The 14,903-nt window shown below is 42.2% G+C and overlaps 1 protein-coding gene across 7 annotated transcripts in view; it reads right to left on the reverse strand.

The window, feature by feature from the left end:
• Positions 1-4,913: 4,913 nt before the first annotated feature.
• The window catches only part of ARHGAP21 (Rho GTPase activating protein 21), a 125,172-nt gene continuing 115,182 nt past the window's right edge, over positions 4,914-14,903 (reverse strand). For all 7 annotated transcript variants that reach the window (XM_030008519.2, XM_030008518.2, XM_030008517.2 and 4 more), the window contains 5 exons: positions 13,270-13,395; positions 13,029-13,070; positions 12,588-12,693; positions 10,764-10,795; positions 4,914-7,474 (listed from right to left, as the gene is read on the reverse strand). In XM_030008519.2, coding sequence (XP_029864379.1) covers positions 5,741-7,474; positions 10,764-10,795; positions 12,588-12,693; positions 13,029-13,070; positions 13,270-13,395 — 2,040 coding nt within the window. In that variant the 3' untranslated portion in view covers positions 4,914-5,740. The remainder of the gene's footprint in view (positions 7,475-10,763; positions 10,796-12,587; positions 12,694-13,028; positions 13,071-13,269; positions 13,396-14,903) is intronic.

Raw genomic sequence — 14,903 nt, forward strand, 5'->3', positions numbered from 1 at the left:
GGGAACAAGCCTGAGCAAATGCTGCATCTTGTTACCAGGTAGGCCTATTCCATGTGGCCACACAACAGACAGCAAATACAAAGAGCAGCAGGAGGCTGGGTACCATGCTTCTCCTTTACCATACACAGCCCAAATATAAGTTCAAACTATGTGACGGACATACTAGGTTTTGTTCCTAAACTGTTAGTCTGACATCCCCCAGGGATCCGACACATTGAAAAATAGTAACCTGCCAATACCTGATCCTCTGCAACATGAGAGCCGTCCCCCATGACCATCATGCAGCCAGGCAGGGTCCATGACAGCAGACCTTGGCCCTGGCCCTCCTCTGCCCTGCAGTCCCGCAGCACGCACCCGTGGCTGCAGCGCTGGCACTGCTCCAGCTGCTGCTTCTCACAGCCTCTTCAGGCAAGGGGCTACAGCAGCATATTCTCCCCATCTGTTTAAATTTAGACTCTGACAGTAGTTGTATAAATAACCAAGGGTCCCTGCAGTCTCTGGGCATGCAGTGGGCAGTCAGGCAGTACTGTACTCGACAGATAATTATTGCTTGTGGTGGCAAATGTGGAAATCGCCATCAGGGAGCGAACACAACACCCACTCATGGCCTCAGCTACACTGCGACACGCACGTCTTCCAGCAACCACCACTTTTTGTGCACCTCCACGTCTCGCCCTCAGTGCTGGGGTGCTGCACCCACCAGGAAACCAACCACAGGCTCGGACAGCACATAACCCCCTGCACCGGCACCGCTGCTGGGACCATCGGGAGTCGGGTGGTGTTTATTCCCTCCCTCCCCATCCTGCTTGCACAGCAATGAAGTTGTCGGGCTTTCACAAACACAGGCAGGGAAGGGCTGCGTGCAGGCTGTAGCTCAGCACCAGGAATGCTTTTGAACATTGGGCAGATAGTTAGAAAAATCAGCAAGTTTCTAAATAAATCCCTTGAGCACAGAAGGAAACGGCACAGGCTAGTGATTAAAAAGCCAAGTTTCTCACTGCAAACCAGTTATGAAGAAGTGGTTTTGGTGGAGGTGACTGCAGCTTGAGCTAGGGACAAGAAGCACTGGGCAGCTACTGCTGCAACGCGGGGCTCGGCACTAACAGAGCAGCCCTCAGCCCCCAGCCAGCAAGAGGCCAGCTGCGTTCTTCCCCAGAGCTAGCCTGCGTTCAAAAAGGGGACATGGGAAAAGGAGCCCATCCTCCCTGCTGTCACCAGGGTGCTCCGGCACAGGCAACTCCAGATCAACCTCTCACCAGCTCCTGGGCAGTTTAAAGGCAACAGAGGCTCTTCAGCAAAGAAGAGCCCAGCAGGGCACCACATCCCCAGGGTACCAGACCTGCTAGCAGTTACATTTGCAGCTCAAGTCTCTTCTGTGAGCAGCCATAGTGTTTCTTTAGTTTGCAGCAGTCCTGTGGGTTCAGATGTGATGGGACCTCACTGCTCCGAAACATCAGTAGGGAAGCAGCTCACCGCTCCCTTTCGAGGTGGAAGGAGTTGGAAGGTGAGCAGGACCTTCCTGCTGCCTGTTGTGGTCCGAGCCAGCCCAGGACTTCACAGCAGAGCAAGTGCCATCCCTGCGTGCCAGCTGACAATACCTATGTGGACTGCAGCAAAAACAAAGCAAGACAGCACCCAGCCCCTGCAATGGGCAGGCCACGGTGGTGGGAAGGCAGAGCAGAAGAGGATGCATAGAGCAGGGAAGAGGAGGGGTGTGCAGGACATTTCTGCCTAGAAACGTACAGGGCCGAAATCCATCTGATCCCCACTAAGAAGCAGCTCTTCTGCATGCTTAAAAACTCACAGATGATTAAGGCAGATTTTTATGGTGTCATGACTGTGAGCCACAGGTACATGCACCACTTCAACGGTGGCAAGTCTGTTTTAAGTCATTCCCCCTGCCAGCCACACATCAGCCTACACCCTTCTTTCCCCAGGCTGGCACAATTAATTGCTGGATTACTATCTAAATGAGAACAGTGTAATGACCTGGCTTTAAAAACAAGAACACAGCTTTTTGTAGCAGATGAGGCCACATTTCAAACTCTTTCATCCTGCCTGGGCAAAGTGGAGAGAAGTTCTCCTCAGATGCGGCAGACAGGAAGAGACCCTTACGTGCAGCTCAGCAAAGGATTTTCCTTCAGCTCTGAAGCAGCGCGAAAGAAGTTAAGAAACCCCCTGGACTGTGGCCATGTCTTAATTCCACGTTATCAGTGTTGTAAGCGATACTAATGGGGACCCTAACAAGCCCTTTGACAGTCTTAAAAAGCAGTCATACAGCACTTTCCAGCTACCAGATCCCAGCAAATGGATTTCAAACTAAACCACCGATCCTCACTGAAACAGGAACTGCTGTTTGGAACCATTTAAAAAATCCAAACACTATTGCTACCACCACAGTTCATCCTTTCACTATTTCGCCATCAGATCTCAGCTTAGACCTGTTCCTAATGACTTGCAGCTACACAGCTCCAAGCAGTCCTCCGACCAAAAGTACTTTCCAAGCCAGCTTGAATCCTCATGATGAGGAGTATAAAATAAAAAATGGGCACAAATGGAAACATTAAGAAATTCTGCTTAAACATAAAAAAAGCACCCCTTTTTACTGTGTGATCAAACACTGGCACAGGTTGCCCAAGGAGGTTGTAGAGCCTCCATCCTTGGAAATATTCAAAACCCAGCCAGCCCCAGCCCTGAGCTACTTGCTCTGGCCACACCTGAGCCAGGGCAGGACTAGGTGATCCCCAGAGGTCCCTGCCCACCTCAGCTGCTCTGCAACCCCATGGAGCTGCCCATCCTCCTGAATCCAGAGCAAATACTGGCACTAAGAGTATTCACCTCAGGGCAGGCTATTGCACACACGCATTTCCCTTCCTGTGTCAGTCAGACTGTCACCGTTCCCTTCCAGAGGAGGAAGGGAAAAACACAAAACAAATCAAAGAAAAAAAAGAAAAGAAAAAAGCACCACAGGTAAGGGTCTGAAGTAGCTGCTGTTAAGATCAGGGCACAGCAATGGCTCCTAAAAATGTCTGTGATCTCAGTTGCCACACTGGCTGGAATTTAAGGTGGCCCCAAATCTTGGCAGTCTTCAAAGACCAGAAAAAGCATCAATGCTTTCCCTGCCCCAGGTACACTGCCACATGCTACTTTCTTCAGCTGGAGCTCAGTAATCTCCTCTCCCTCATACACATGACATTGCTCCCTGCATCTCCCCTTCAAGTCAAGGGCTTCCCCAGAGCTTCCCTCCTTCCCACTCTGCCTGCTAGGTTATCTCCTCCAAGACCCGACTTCCATGGAAAAGGCAAGGCAGTGGTGGTCCAAACCGCAGTAATCCTCTTCTTACACCCCCACGGATATCCCCGACTTCTGTCCACGCTCCTTCTGCAACAGCTCTGCAGCTCCCATGCAGTCAGTGCAGCAGCAGATGATACCACAGAGGCTGCCGAAGCCTTAAATTTGTACCTGTAGCATTGTCAGCCACTACAATTCCCATTCTGTGTTTAAGTTCCTAATTTTTCAAAAGATCTTGTGTTCTATTTCAGTCAATACAATAAAAGTTCTATGTTCTCAAGCATAAGAGTTGGCAGCCATACATCTAGATTCAGGAGTTAAAATCATTAGTTATCTATAAAGACAACGAAATGAAAATTAACTTGATCCATCAAAATGGCTGTCAGATCAGGACCCCTTATGTACCTCCACAAGTATATTGCTTCATTGAGAAGACCCCTGCGACCTACTGTGGATGCTCAGCACACACACTCTAACAAGCTCCCGAGACTAATGATGGGACAAAATATGCCTCCAAGTAAAAGATAATGAGTATTTGCTGATGAATAGCATTACAGAGGCATCACAACACCATATTTTGAAATCCCTTGTTCAAATACACTTTGCTGTTAGGACTGAAACAAAAATCATCATCAGCTACTCTGTGTTTCACAAAACATACCCATTCTTCCTCGCACTGCACACAGAAACACTGCTAATGCATCAGCTTCCTGTTGCTCTGGGGGGAAAAGACGTTTTAGTTTGCAAGGAGACCACAAGAACATGATTTGTTTTTATGTGAACTGGTACTAGATGCACACAATTATGTGGTGAGAACTTTCACAGATCTCAACTGTTGTAGCAAATGCTTTTCTTCACAGCCAATTTTTATAATTATTCCTCACAAGCATCAAAACCACAGCAGATCAAAGCATGGGACTGTTACAGTCACTTTGGAAAGAAACGAAGTCTACTTAAAACCATGTCAGCCTACGCTTCCTAGTTACTGTAATACCTTCTCATCTCAGTAACAGGATACACGCATAAAAGTAAATTTTTTCGATGCTCATGATGTTCATTGCTTATTTGTCATCGATACAGGTTTAATCCTCTGCCAAGCAACTGACACTGTAAGACATGGGAACACCCAAAGTGATGAACAGCTGCTTTGTTTTCAAGTAGGTGTGCAAGAAAAGAGAAGAAAAAAATATAACCGGTAGAGAGTTCACACACAGAAGGGTTTTAGGCTAGAAACTCATCTCCATAGTTAAAACTATAAAAAGTCGAAGAGCCGTACTACAGTATTGTTTTGAGTGGCAGATACTGGTATTTACTGCTTATGACATGGGGATGATTACAGACATGTTTTTTTCAGCGCTACAAAACCAGCACATTAAACAAACCAACTTGCTACATACCTTAGAATCAGATTATATATCAAGATGAAAATATTTAACCAACCGAATCTCTCTCATATGCAAACCTCCACAGTCTCATCCCACAAATAAAAGATGTTAACGAGAAGCACCCCTCATCCAGGAGCAACTGCAGGTTTTGCGATCCTCAGAGCAGCTGCCAATTGCAACTTGTAAACGTGACATTTCAAAACCATTCATTAAAATGAATCCACGTCATGCAAAGAGTCACCAAAACAATTTTATTTCCAGTGTTTAAGTAGGTATGCACACAGGCATGATACAGGTTTGGATTCATTAGGTCTTCATGCAGAATTATATTCTCGATAAAAGAAACCAGTTCCATCCAGTATCCACTATCTACACGCCTATGTTACAACATTTATATCAAATCTGGTATCTGAAGAAAAGATACACATGTAATATGTACATTTAAGTTACTTATTTTACAGAAAGATTAAAAATTCAAGTCACATAAAACTCAAAATCTGTATTAAAATTGGAAATATAAAACTCCAATATTTACTGGAATGCCTAAGGAATGGAAGCTCTGTAGCCACCTGTGTTAACATTTGTAAAATGTAATGAAACTCGTTAACAATAAAATGTATTCATTTGTTTGTAATAAGTTTCTCTAATTTAACAATATGGCACCCTAACAAACCAAATGAATTTATGATGAGGCACTTGTTAGTGACTAAACCAAAAGAACAATTTTTCTGCATACTAATGCCAGGCCAACTCTCAGTCAGAAAACCATGTATACACTACACAGCATGTTGCATCAGATGCTTTGTTCAACATTTGTATGCAGCCATCAAATATACTTTTTCTTAAAATATATATATATACTTTAACTTTAGTGTTCTTCTGGCTGTGGTAATGCACTGTGAAAACGTTCCACAGAGCATATTGATGAAACCAGCCCAAATGAAGGCTGCATAACAACAACAGTACAGGAAAATATATATATATGTACACACACACATACACACAGTTACTGAGAAGTGTAACAGTAAGTTAATGAATTGCTGTAGTGGACATATCTCCCCATTTCAAAGATACTGGTAGAATCGAGATCTAACCACTTGGGTCCCAGACAGTTTATGAGGATGGGCATCAACTGCTGGGCTGAAGTTGGTTTTGTTCATATTCTGATAATTTTCACCATTTACCTGGTCTGATGGCTGAAATGGTCCCGAAGGTGGTGTTCTACTAATTAAAGTCAAGCTGCTGGAAGAACTGCCTTCATCTGCCTGCATCTCTGCAGATAAAGGCAGATCTACCTTTGATACATCTGCTAAGCTAGTGTTCTCAAGTCTGGGCTTTCCAGTTTCACCCGTATTAAGGTCAGTTGTGCTAGTGCGTAAACGTTCTCGTGCAAGCCAGTCTGAGATCGAGAGGTCCTGCGCTGGACATTTTGGCTTCAACCGATTCACAGCTGAAAGCTCAGATTCTCTCTCTCTACTTTGACTTGGCTCTTGAGCTTTCCAAGCATTCAGGACACTTATTTCGGCGAAATCCCTCTGTCCTCCAAGTGTATGCCTTCGCCTGATATTTTTTCTCTTTGCAGTCTCTGCAGAGTTAGCTTTTTGATTCCCAACTCCAAACATGTCATCTGCAGATGATTTGAGTCGCAGCTTTAACCTATCTGTAATTTTAAGTCTCCAGGTAGGTTCTTGTTTGTCACCCTCACTTTTGGCTGATGTAGCTAAACTGCTTGTGGATCTTCCTTTTTTCATCATGTCGAACATTTTGGTCACAGTAGGCAAGTCCTTCTCACTCTTTGCATCCCCTGAACCCTCACTGTCTGTTTTGTGCCGTGCAGACTTTCTCCTAGACAGTGTATCACATTCAATAAGTTTGTGTGAGCTAAAAAGTCTGCGACTCTCTAACTTTGGTGTTGAACTTCCCTCAGTACAACTTACTTCGCTTTCTTCAGAGTTCCTCCGACTGGTCTTTACCACTTCTGAAACTTTGCCCTTGGGCAGCCTTTCAGCAGCAGCACTGGTGGCAAAGACAGGGAAGTCACTTTCACTGTCTGTCTCCATAGGACGCCCTTCGCTGATCAATTCACTTCTTTCATCATCAGCATCTTCTCCCTTGCTTTCTGTCACTGACTGCACCTCAGGGCTCAGCATACTAGCATCTAACCCAGTTAAATATATAGTAGATGAAGTAGTTGAATAATCTGAGGTGATGGAACTGACATCAGCTGCTAAAAACTCATTGTGTTTAATTTCAGGGCTGGCTACTTTTTTGCATGAGTATCTGTGCTGGGAAGCCTGGGAGGAAGTGCTTAGCATAGTGCCGGAGTCAGACACTGTCTCCTCAACCTGGGAAGATGATTGTGAAATAGGCATTTTTGGGTTATTCTTCTGCGTGGTTTGCAGACAGCTGAGATTTGGTGATTTTGTACATTTTTCATGGTAAGGCAGTGAAGGTTCCTCTGACGGGATACTTTCTTTCTTTAATGACTTCTTTTCATCCTTTACAACATTCACATCTTTTTTACTGCTGTTCTCTTTTTCCTTCAGGACAAACATCCTCTGTTTTCTCCCTATCTCTCTCTCTCTTTCATACTCCCCTTTAGCTATGTCCTCTTTTGTTGTGTCACCACGAGATTGTTCTGCAAGCTCCTTCTTGAAAAACACATTATCCAACTCATCCTCTGAGCTGCTTGGTTGTGGTTTCTCTTTTGTTTTTTTCCGCTTGCGACTAGCTGCTGCAAAAATGGAGGACACAAGCAGTTCCTTGCTATACTGATCCTTTCCAGAACCCCAAGAACCCTGATAAAAAAAAAGGGAGAAGGCATAATTATAAATCACAGAGAAACATTCTTTAGCCTGAGACTTTTTAAAAAACACATCCTGAGCTTCACAGCAGAAAGTCTGTCTTTATTCAGGAAATATTTCCATGCTCTTTCTGTAGCCTACGTGACATTGCCCAAGAAGTCAGTTTTCATCCTGAGAATTCCACTTTTTATCTGAATCCCTTCAACTTAACAAAGACTAGTTTGTATATACAGCTATTTAGTTTTTGATTGACTAATAAAGCAGGTTCCATTAAAGCAAGACAACCTTTTCAAGACTGGTTTGCAACAAACTGCTTCACAGATGAGGTCCCAAGAGTGTGGTTTCAATCCCTCCTTTCCAGGTCTTACCTATGTGAAAAGGCCAATTTCTCAAACTATTATTCAGTTGATCTTTCACCTTTCAGGCTGAGTTTTTAAATTGTATCAGTTTATTACTTCCAATAAAATGAAAGCTATGCAAAACTCTAGTTTAGGCATAAGTATAGGAAATTAACAGAAATAAACTTCTTCCTGATTTCTGAGGCATCCACCTTTAGAATTGCAGAGAAGCGATAAAGGGACAAGCCCAATTATTCCATTTTTTAAAATTCATTTAAAACTATTTTCACTACACTGATATCGCCACCTGGCCACTTCAAAGCTATGTACCTTTCCCACTTACTGCCCCACTGCTACCTTTAAAAGAAGTGGGAGGGTCAGGGCAGGTACCACCCCGTCTTTAACTGCTGACCAGCACACTGCAGACATTTACAAGAATACAGCAATGGCATCTACTGGAAAGGGCAGTTGCTCCCATCAGAGGCCTTTAACATAGTGGGACTGAAATTTGACATCTGTCTAGAGCTCAACAAGAGCAGCTTAGGTGTCAGCTATCTGAACCTAAGTCTATGTTCAGATATCTAGCCCACTCTCTGACCTGAGGGAAGGAAGACAGACCAGCAGTGATGGGCTACACCCAAAGTCTTTGAAACCCCAGTCACTTGTTACTATGCAGCACTACAGAGAGGGAGAGAGAAAGTGGGGGGAAGAGGTATCCTCATGCTAACAGTTTTAACAAAAAATCTGGGGCATCATTACTGAAAGGACCACCTAGTAATTCCAGATAACTAGTTAACAGAATAAGCTTAAAGACAAAAATGAGAAAGCTAATGCATGCTAGTCATCATCTAACTACTCAGCTGTTGTCCAACAAGGTACTTCTCTGCTCCCTAAGCACAGAATCACAGCTCCCATTTGACAGCGAACTGTCACAGGATGTCTACTACTGTAGCGTAAATGCACTGACCATACAAAGCAAAGCACTGAACAGATACAGCGCATTTAATATTTTGCTCAAACAACTTTTTCTTGGTGCAGATTTCATTCCTATTCACTATATCCTCAGAAATGAAAGAGGTGCTGGCAATGGTGGAAACTACCACTATATGACATCCTTGGAAGTGTTCAAGGCCAGGCTGGATGGGGCTTTGAGCAACCTGGTCTAGTGGAAGGTGTCCCTGCCCACGGCAGGGGGTGGAACTAGATGATCTTTAAGGTCCCTTCCAACCCAAACTATTCTCTGATTCTAGGACTTCACAAGCCAAGGTCAAAGAGCCATACAATAATACAGTGGCTATATTGACCATGACAGCCTCAGCAACGGTGCACTAATTTGTTGACAAGAATATGGACAGGGAATTGTTGGGAGAAGCTTCTACTCAACCAACAGTCACAAAAATATTCCTGGTTATCCAGAACCTCCTGCTCCATGACAGAGAATATCCCATACTCTTGATGCAGAGCTCAGCTATCAGGACAGGGTGGACAGAAGACACGCATTAAGTTTTGCTGAGAGCCCCCAGGGAAAAAAGCATCTAAGTAGCCTGCACAATGACTACCCTACAGTGACTGCCTGGCATACTGTACAATGACTGCTTACAGGCAGCGCAGACAAAGAACCTGGACGGCAGGTGACACCTCTGAATCGCTGTGCCAGCAGGCAAGTGCCAATCCAAAACTGACTGGGGGCTGGGGTCTACCATTTTCCAAGTGACCACAGTAATTCTTCTCACTACTCAAATGGTACTCTTGCATTAGCTACTGTCCCCATAAAGGATAGGTGAGCTCTGCACACTTTTTTTCCATGGGTTGGGAACAGGTACATGTCCTTCTCACTAAGAAGGATATCAAGCAATGCAGCCAGCTGGAGCTCCACTTGGAACGTGTTTGGCTGCAAGCACAACTGGCTGAGCAGTGAGCAGGCTCCCGGCCCAGGCAATCTGCATGCACCTGCACTGCTGCTCTCAGGCCCGTGACTGTGCTCTGACCGATGCTGTTGCTCTGTGCTGCTTGCAGGCGGTGCTCAGCGAGAGGCAACCTGCAAACAGTGCAGCGTCCCGCCACAGGCAGCGTGACTTGGTGTCCTGGAAGTTGGGCTTTTTTGAGGCAGTGGCTGAGCTACCAAGCATCTGGGCTGCCATCAAAACAATGAACTAGAAGGATGCATTAAGTCCTGTTGTCACCTCAAAGGGGGGCATCAGTGATACACCTAGAATGCATGCCAGAATAAAGCTGTATCATGCACTCACAGCTGACTGAGATCAGCTGCCTGTTGCCTTATCACCCAGGGCTACAGACATCCAGTGCTAGCAACTATTGAACAACAACAGCTTAAGAGACTGAAAGATTTGTCCGTGAGTCAGATGAGAACTCTGTCATTAAACTGAGGACTGAACTATTGCCCATGTTCCAGTCTTATTCTCCCCCATCTACTAGGCTATCCTCCCAAGCACAGCAATACTTCCTAGGGAATTTTGCATACCACCTTTAAGCACAACCTTTGGCTTCCTGTAACAGAAGCAGCTATTACCTTCTGAGGAAGAAAAGGCTAAATTCTACGTATACTTTTCTCAGTGAAATAGGGAAATACAAATAATGTCTTGGAGTAAGTAGTACACCAACAATGACAGGGAACATACTGTATACATTTACCTCTACTAAATGAGATGCAGAAAGGAAGTAAGTGCTCACAATTGCAAGAGTTTGGAACAAAGCTGTTTATGTGTGCAGCCAACTGCTTTGGCAGATGCAGTTAACTGCAAACAAGTGATACTTTTCCAATTTAACACTTCAAAATTATTTGATGAGAAAACAGTATTACCACTTACTCAAAAAATTCTAGGTAAGCTCTATAGTACATCTGCATATAAGTGATTTAATAAAGCAAGCAAATATCTAACAGTTTTCAGAAGCTTGTAACGACATCATTTCACAAAATGATTTACCTTAGATTTTGCTGAGTCACTAGTAGCTGAATCTGTGGAAAAATTAAAAAAAAACAAACAATTCTGCTCAGTTCTGTGCAATTTTTTTGTTGTTGCTACAGACAATGCTGGACTTATGGAAAAAGACAAGCACAGAACAAAATGTGAAGCAAATAAAAACCAGAACAGAGTGAATAGTCAGAGCTCACAAAGATGCAAGCTGCACCACAGAAAGCCACCGCCATGAAAGGATGCTGTGAATTGTAGGCAGAACCAGCTCAATGATAGGAATGGCAAAGGAGCCCTGTTCTTCTAAATAAAAAACAAAAATACTAATGTTTATTTGATGTTTTAAGTATACAGCCCCTGCAAAACCGCAGCTGAGACACCGTTTCAGGATCGTACATGTACTCTCCTGAGATTCAGCATACACAAAGCAAAATTGAATGTCTTAGTACTGTTGGCTGCCCTAGGTACAAATCATGGTTCATGTAGTCATATTCTTTTTGTGAGTTTTTAAAGGAATTAAGTCATATTTTGTAGTAAAACCCCAATTGTACATCTCTCTCCACCTCTGACTACGGATAGGTAAAATTTTATTTTTAAATTGGCTAGATTTCAGCAGCTACCAGTTTTGTACTTTTCTATAACAAGCGCTATTATGAAATGAAAGATGGACACCATAGTTTTACTGTCTCGCAAAACCCAAGATTATACAATTATAAAGGGGGTAGGAAGGGGCTAGCACAATGGCTAAAAAATATGAACTTGGATGTGTTCCAGCTTTAGGGACTTTCTCCCTACGAAGAAAGGGCTGAGCCCCCTGCCACACCCCTTTTTGACACATGGCTAATGCTTTATGACTAGAAAGACTGGTAGACCATACCATGCTATTTCTCCTCAGGGTCTGCTTCAGAGATAACAAGAAACAGCAGAAAAACTTTTAAAAAGTAGCATTGATCTGTTTAAAATACTCTTAAAAGAAAATTTACAGCACAGATCAACTGTTTTTTTTTTTTTTTTCCATTTACAAGAAACGGGGGTTTCTGCAGACAAGGCAGCTACAGTGTGGGCAACAGTCCTCCTTCTTCCTACAGTTCCAGCTGTCCATCAGTGACATCACAGAATCCACTAATGACATCACCGTGTGATAGACTCCTCCCACTTCGCCTGTTACAACATCAGTATAAATTGACTGTTTCAGTAAGTGCTGAACAACCCTTTGAAAACTGAAACAAAAGCTAGAGACGAAGGGATAACATTTGTGGGATACAACATGCTGGGTTAGTGCAATAGCATAGTGAAGGAAGGGGGGGGGGAAAAGTCACCAAAAAAGAGCCTGCAATGCTTGTCCTTAGCCACAAAAGAGGATGGCATTTATAAACAGAAGGAAATCAGCTTTAGTATAGACATACTGCAACATACTTATTAAAGTGTCCATCACTTAACAAGAAAACATAACTCAATTTTTTGTATTCCTAACGTTGGGAAGGAGCAATATTACAACACCACGAAAGATCAGTCTGTCTGCCATCACAACAAACCACTTTGCAGCAGCATATCTGCTTCACCTCACGATGATGATTACATGGGTTACTGTGAATAAATAAAATAGTATGTGCAAGCCTCATCTTTTAATGATTATATTCCTGTTAGACAACAAAGTTTTCCAAATTATATCATGCATGATTATCAACAATTCAAGTCTTTAAGAAGTGTTAATGATCTTTTGGAAGAGAGAAAAACAGTTTATTAGTAAAAGAAAAAGAGGAAGAGAGAATTACAGTGAGTTAACAGAGTAGGTTATTCTAGCCTATGGACCAACACTGTCCAGGCAAGAGTTACCTGATACGTCTCCAGGAGATACTCCCGTTCTTCCAATGTTGGTGAGTAAATGATCTATGTTTGGCACTGGCTGAGATTCTACAGTGTTTTCCTCCTGAACTGTTGTCTATAGTTAATAAACAAAGATGTCTTCATCATCGTTTCACAAATAGTTCATTATGATTCAACAGCATTTAGAAAATTGCATTATTCACCTGAGGACACGCTTTCCTCATGTGTTCTTATTTTCCCATTTTGCTTTATGCTTTTAAAACAAATGCATGGCTTGCTTTTTTAAAAAAAAAAAAATCATTACTGCAAGGACTGGAGAGCTAAAAAGGTGCTTCTGAAGAGCAAACCATACAGTGATGTAATAAGAAATATATAGACATTCTAGAGGCAGCAGAAGCAGATTCTAAACTAAGATAACAAGAACACAAATATTTATGACACAATACTTACAAGAGGTTCTTCAGCATCATCTTCTGTGAAAAACCAGTCATGCTACAATTTAAAATAAAAAAGGTGAAAACCCCACAGGAAACACAAAACCCAAATGTGGAACAATCAAACATGGACGTTACTAAAAATGATATCCTGGAGTTCAAAGGATAAATACCAGACCCAAACTGGCCCAATAAGAGAAAAGCTGGTCGATCTGCGTATGATCTTATTTTTTAAATAATGAAATGCATCCACTTACTTTTTGGATGAGTGTTTCTACAATTTTATATTGGTCTGGCATATGCGTAACCATGTGTGTCATGTTATCATCAGATGTCCTCACGAGTGTTGGACCAAATACTATTGCCAGGTTTCTTGGCTCCATCTAAGAAATGAAATATTTCTACATCATGCATTTATAATGAGAAAATACAATAATATGGGCTAAGTACATTAATAAAACACTATTAATATATCTGAGAACCACTTTAAATAAAGACAAAGAAAAGGTTTTTAAAGACACGTTACTGACTCAGGTAGGATGTTACACTATACTAAAACTCTCTTATATGCAGCTGCAATAAATGCAGCCAACACTTCAGCAATTCAGTATTCAACCTTCCTTAACCCACTGCAAGTAAACAAGCACAGAAAACTCAAGAACTCGGATATATTCTTTACAATTTATGTGCAGAAAAAAAAAAATCCCCCTGAAAGACTATTTGTTTTGTTTAGAAACACTGATGTTTTAAGAATTGTGGTGGTTTGGGTTTTTGGGGGGTTTTTTGTTTGTTTGTTTGTTTGTTTTTTTTTAAATAAAAAGGCATTAGTAGTTCCCTGGATTTTTTTCTGAAAATGTTTACACAACACACGAAAAAATTAAGCTGGTAATCAAATACTGTATTATGTCTACTGACAAAGAGCTCATTCAATTTGCATCTACTTTGGAGGAGGCGGCAGCAACCAATGTCATAGACCCAACACATCTATTCATGAGACAGACTCAGAGTTATGTGATCACGTCACAACATTAATCATCCACATAATTTACTTTTAATGTTACATCTCTGACAAATAATTCCAAGAAAGCAGCAGCAGAATGCTTACCTTCTATTTCTGCTTACTTCTCTGACTTACAGTTTGCTGTTGTGACATAGAATAGACCAATAATATATAGGAGGCAAGGTCCTTGTGCTTACCAGAAGGAAGTTGCAAACATGACACAAGTCCCTAATGCTCACTTTGACTTGAATTGTGGCCTTTGACAAGTCATACAATTATATTGTCACCTCACTCATCTAGCCTTATATATTCTGTAATATTAGCATTATTTAAACAACATTTACACAGCACACCAAAACCATAAAATGATAAATGAAGCTTTGCTTTAGGCACTGCACTTAAAATGACATTTACTATCATTTCCTTATAATGTCAGCTATAATTCCACTAAAAGTTATAATTTGTTAAATTTTTTTAATATATACACACACACACACACATACATTTTTCTTTCACATTTAACTAGAAGGTATTATCTGCAGAACTGATGTTGGAACCTAACCATATTCATTTGAACTGAAGTGTTTTCTGATCTTTTAAATGATTTAATATTGGCCATAGGTTCCTCTATATAGCATCAATCTCATCAATTTTTTTCCTGTACCCTGCACATTAGTAGCTAAGTAACAAGCCACCATGTTACCTGCCCTGAAGTAAGCATCCATAAGCACACCCATATTGTGCACAGCTTTGCATTCAGCTACCCCTCCCTGAGAGCTAAAAAAAGGGGATACTATTATTGCATTTACTGTAGGATTATAGCGTGCACAGAAGCAGTTAACAAAAAATAACTCTTCCCCACCCCATGAAAATGACAAAAAGCTATTCTTA

This window comes from Aquila chrysaetos, chromosome 3 (assembly GCF_900496995.4).
Source record: "Aquila chrysaetos chrysaetos chromosome 3, bAquChr1.4, whole genome shotgun sequence".
NCBI classification, from domain to species: domain Eukaryota; kingdom Metazoa; phylum Chordata; class Aves; order Accipitriformes; family Accipitridae; genus Aquila; species Aquila chrysaetos.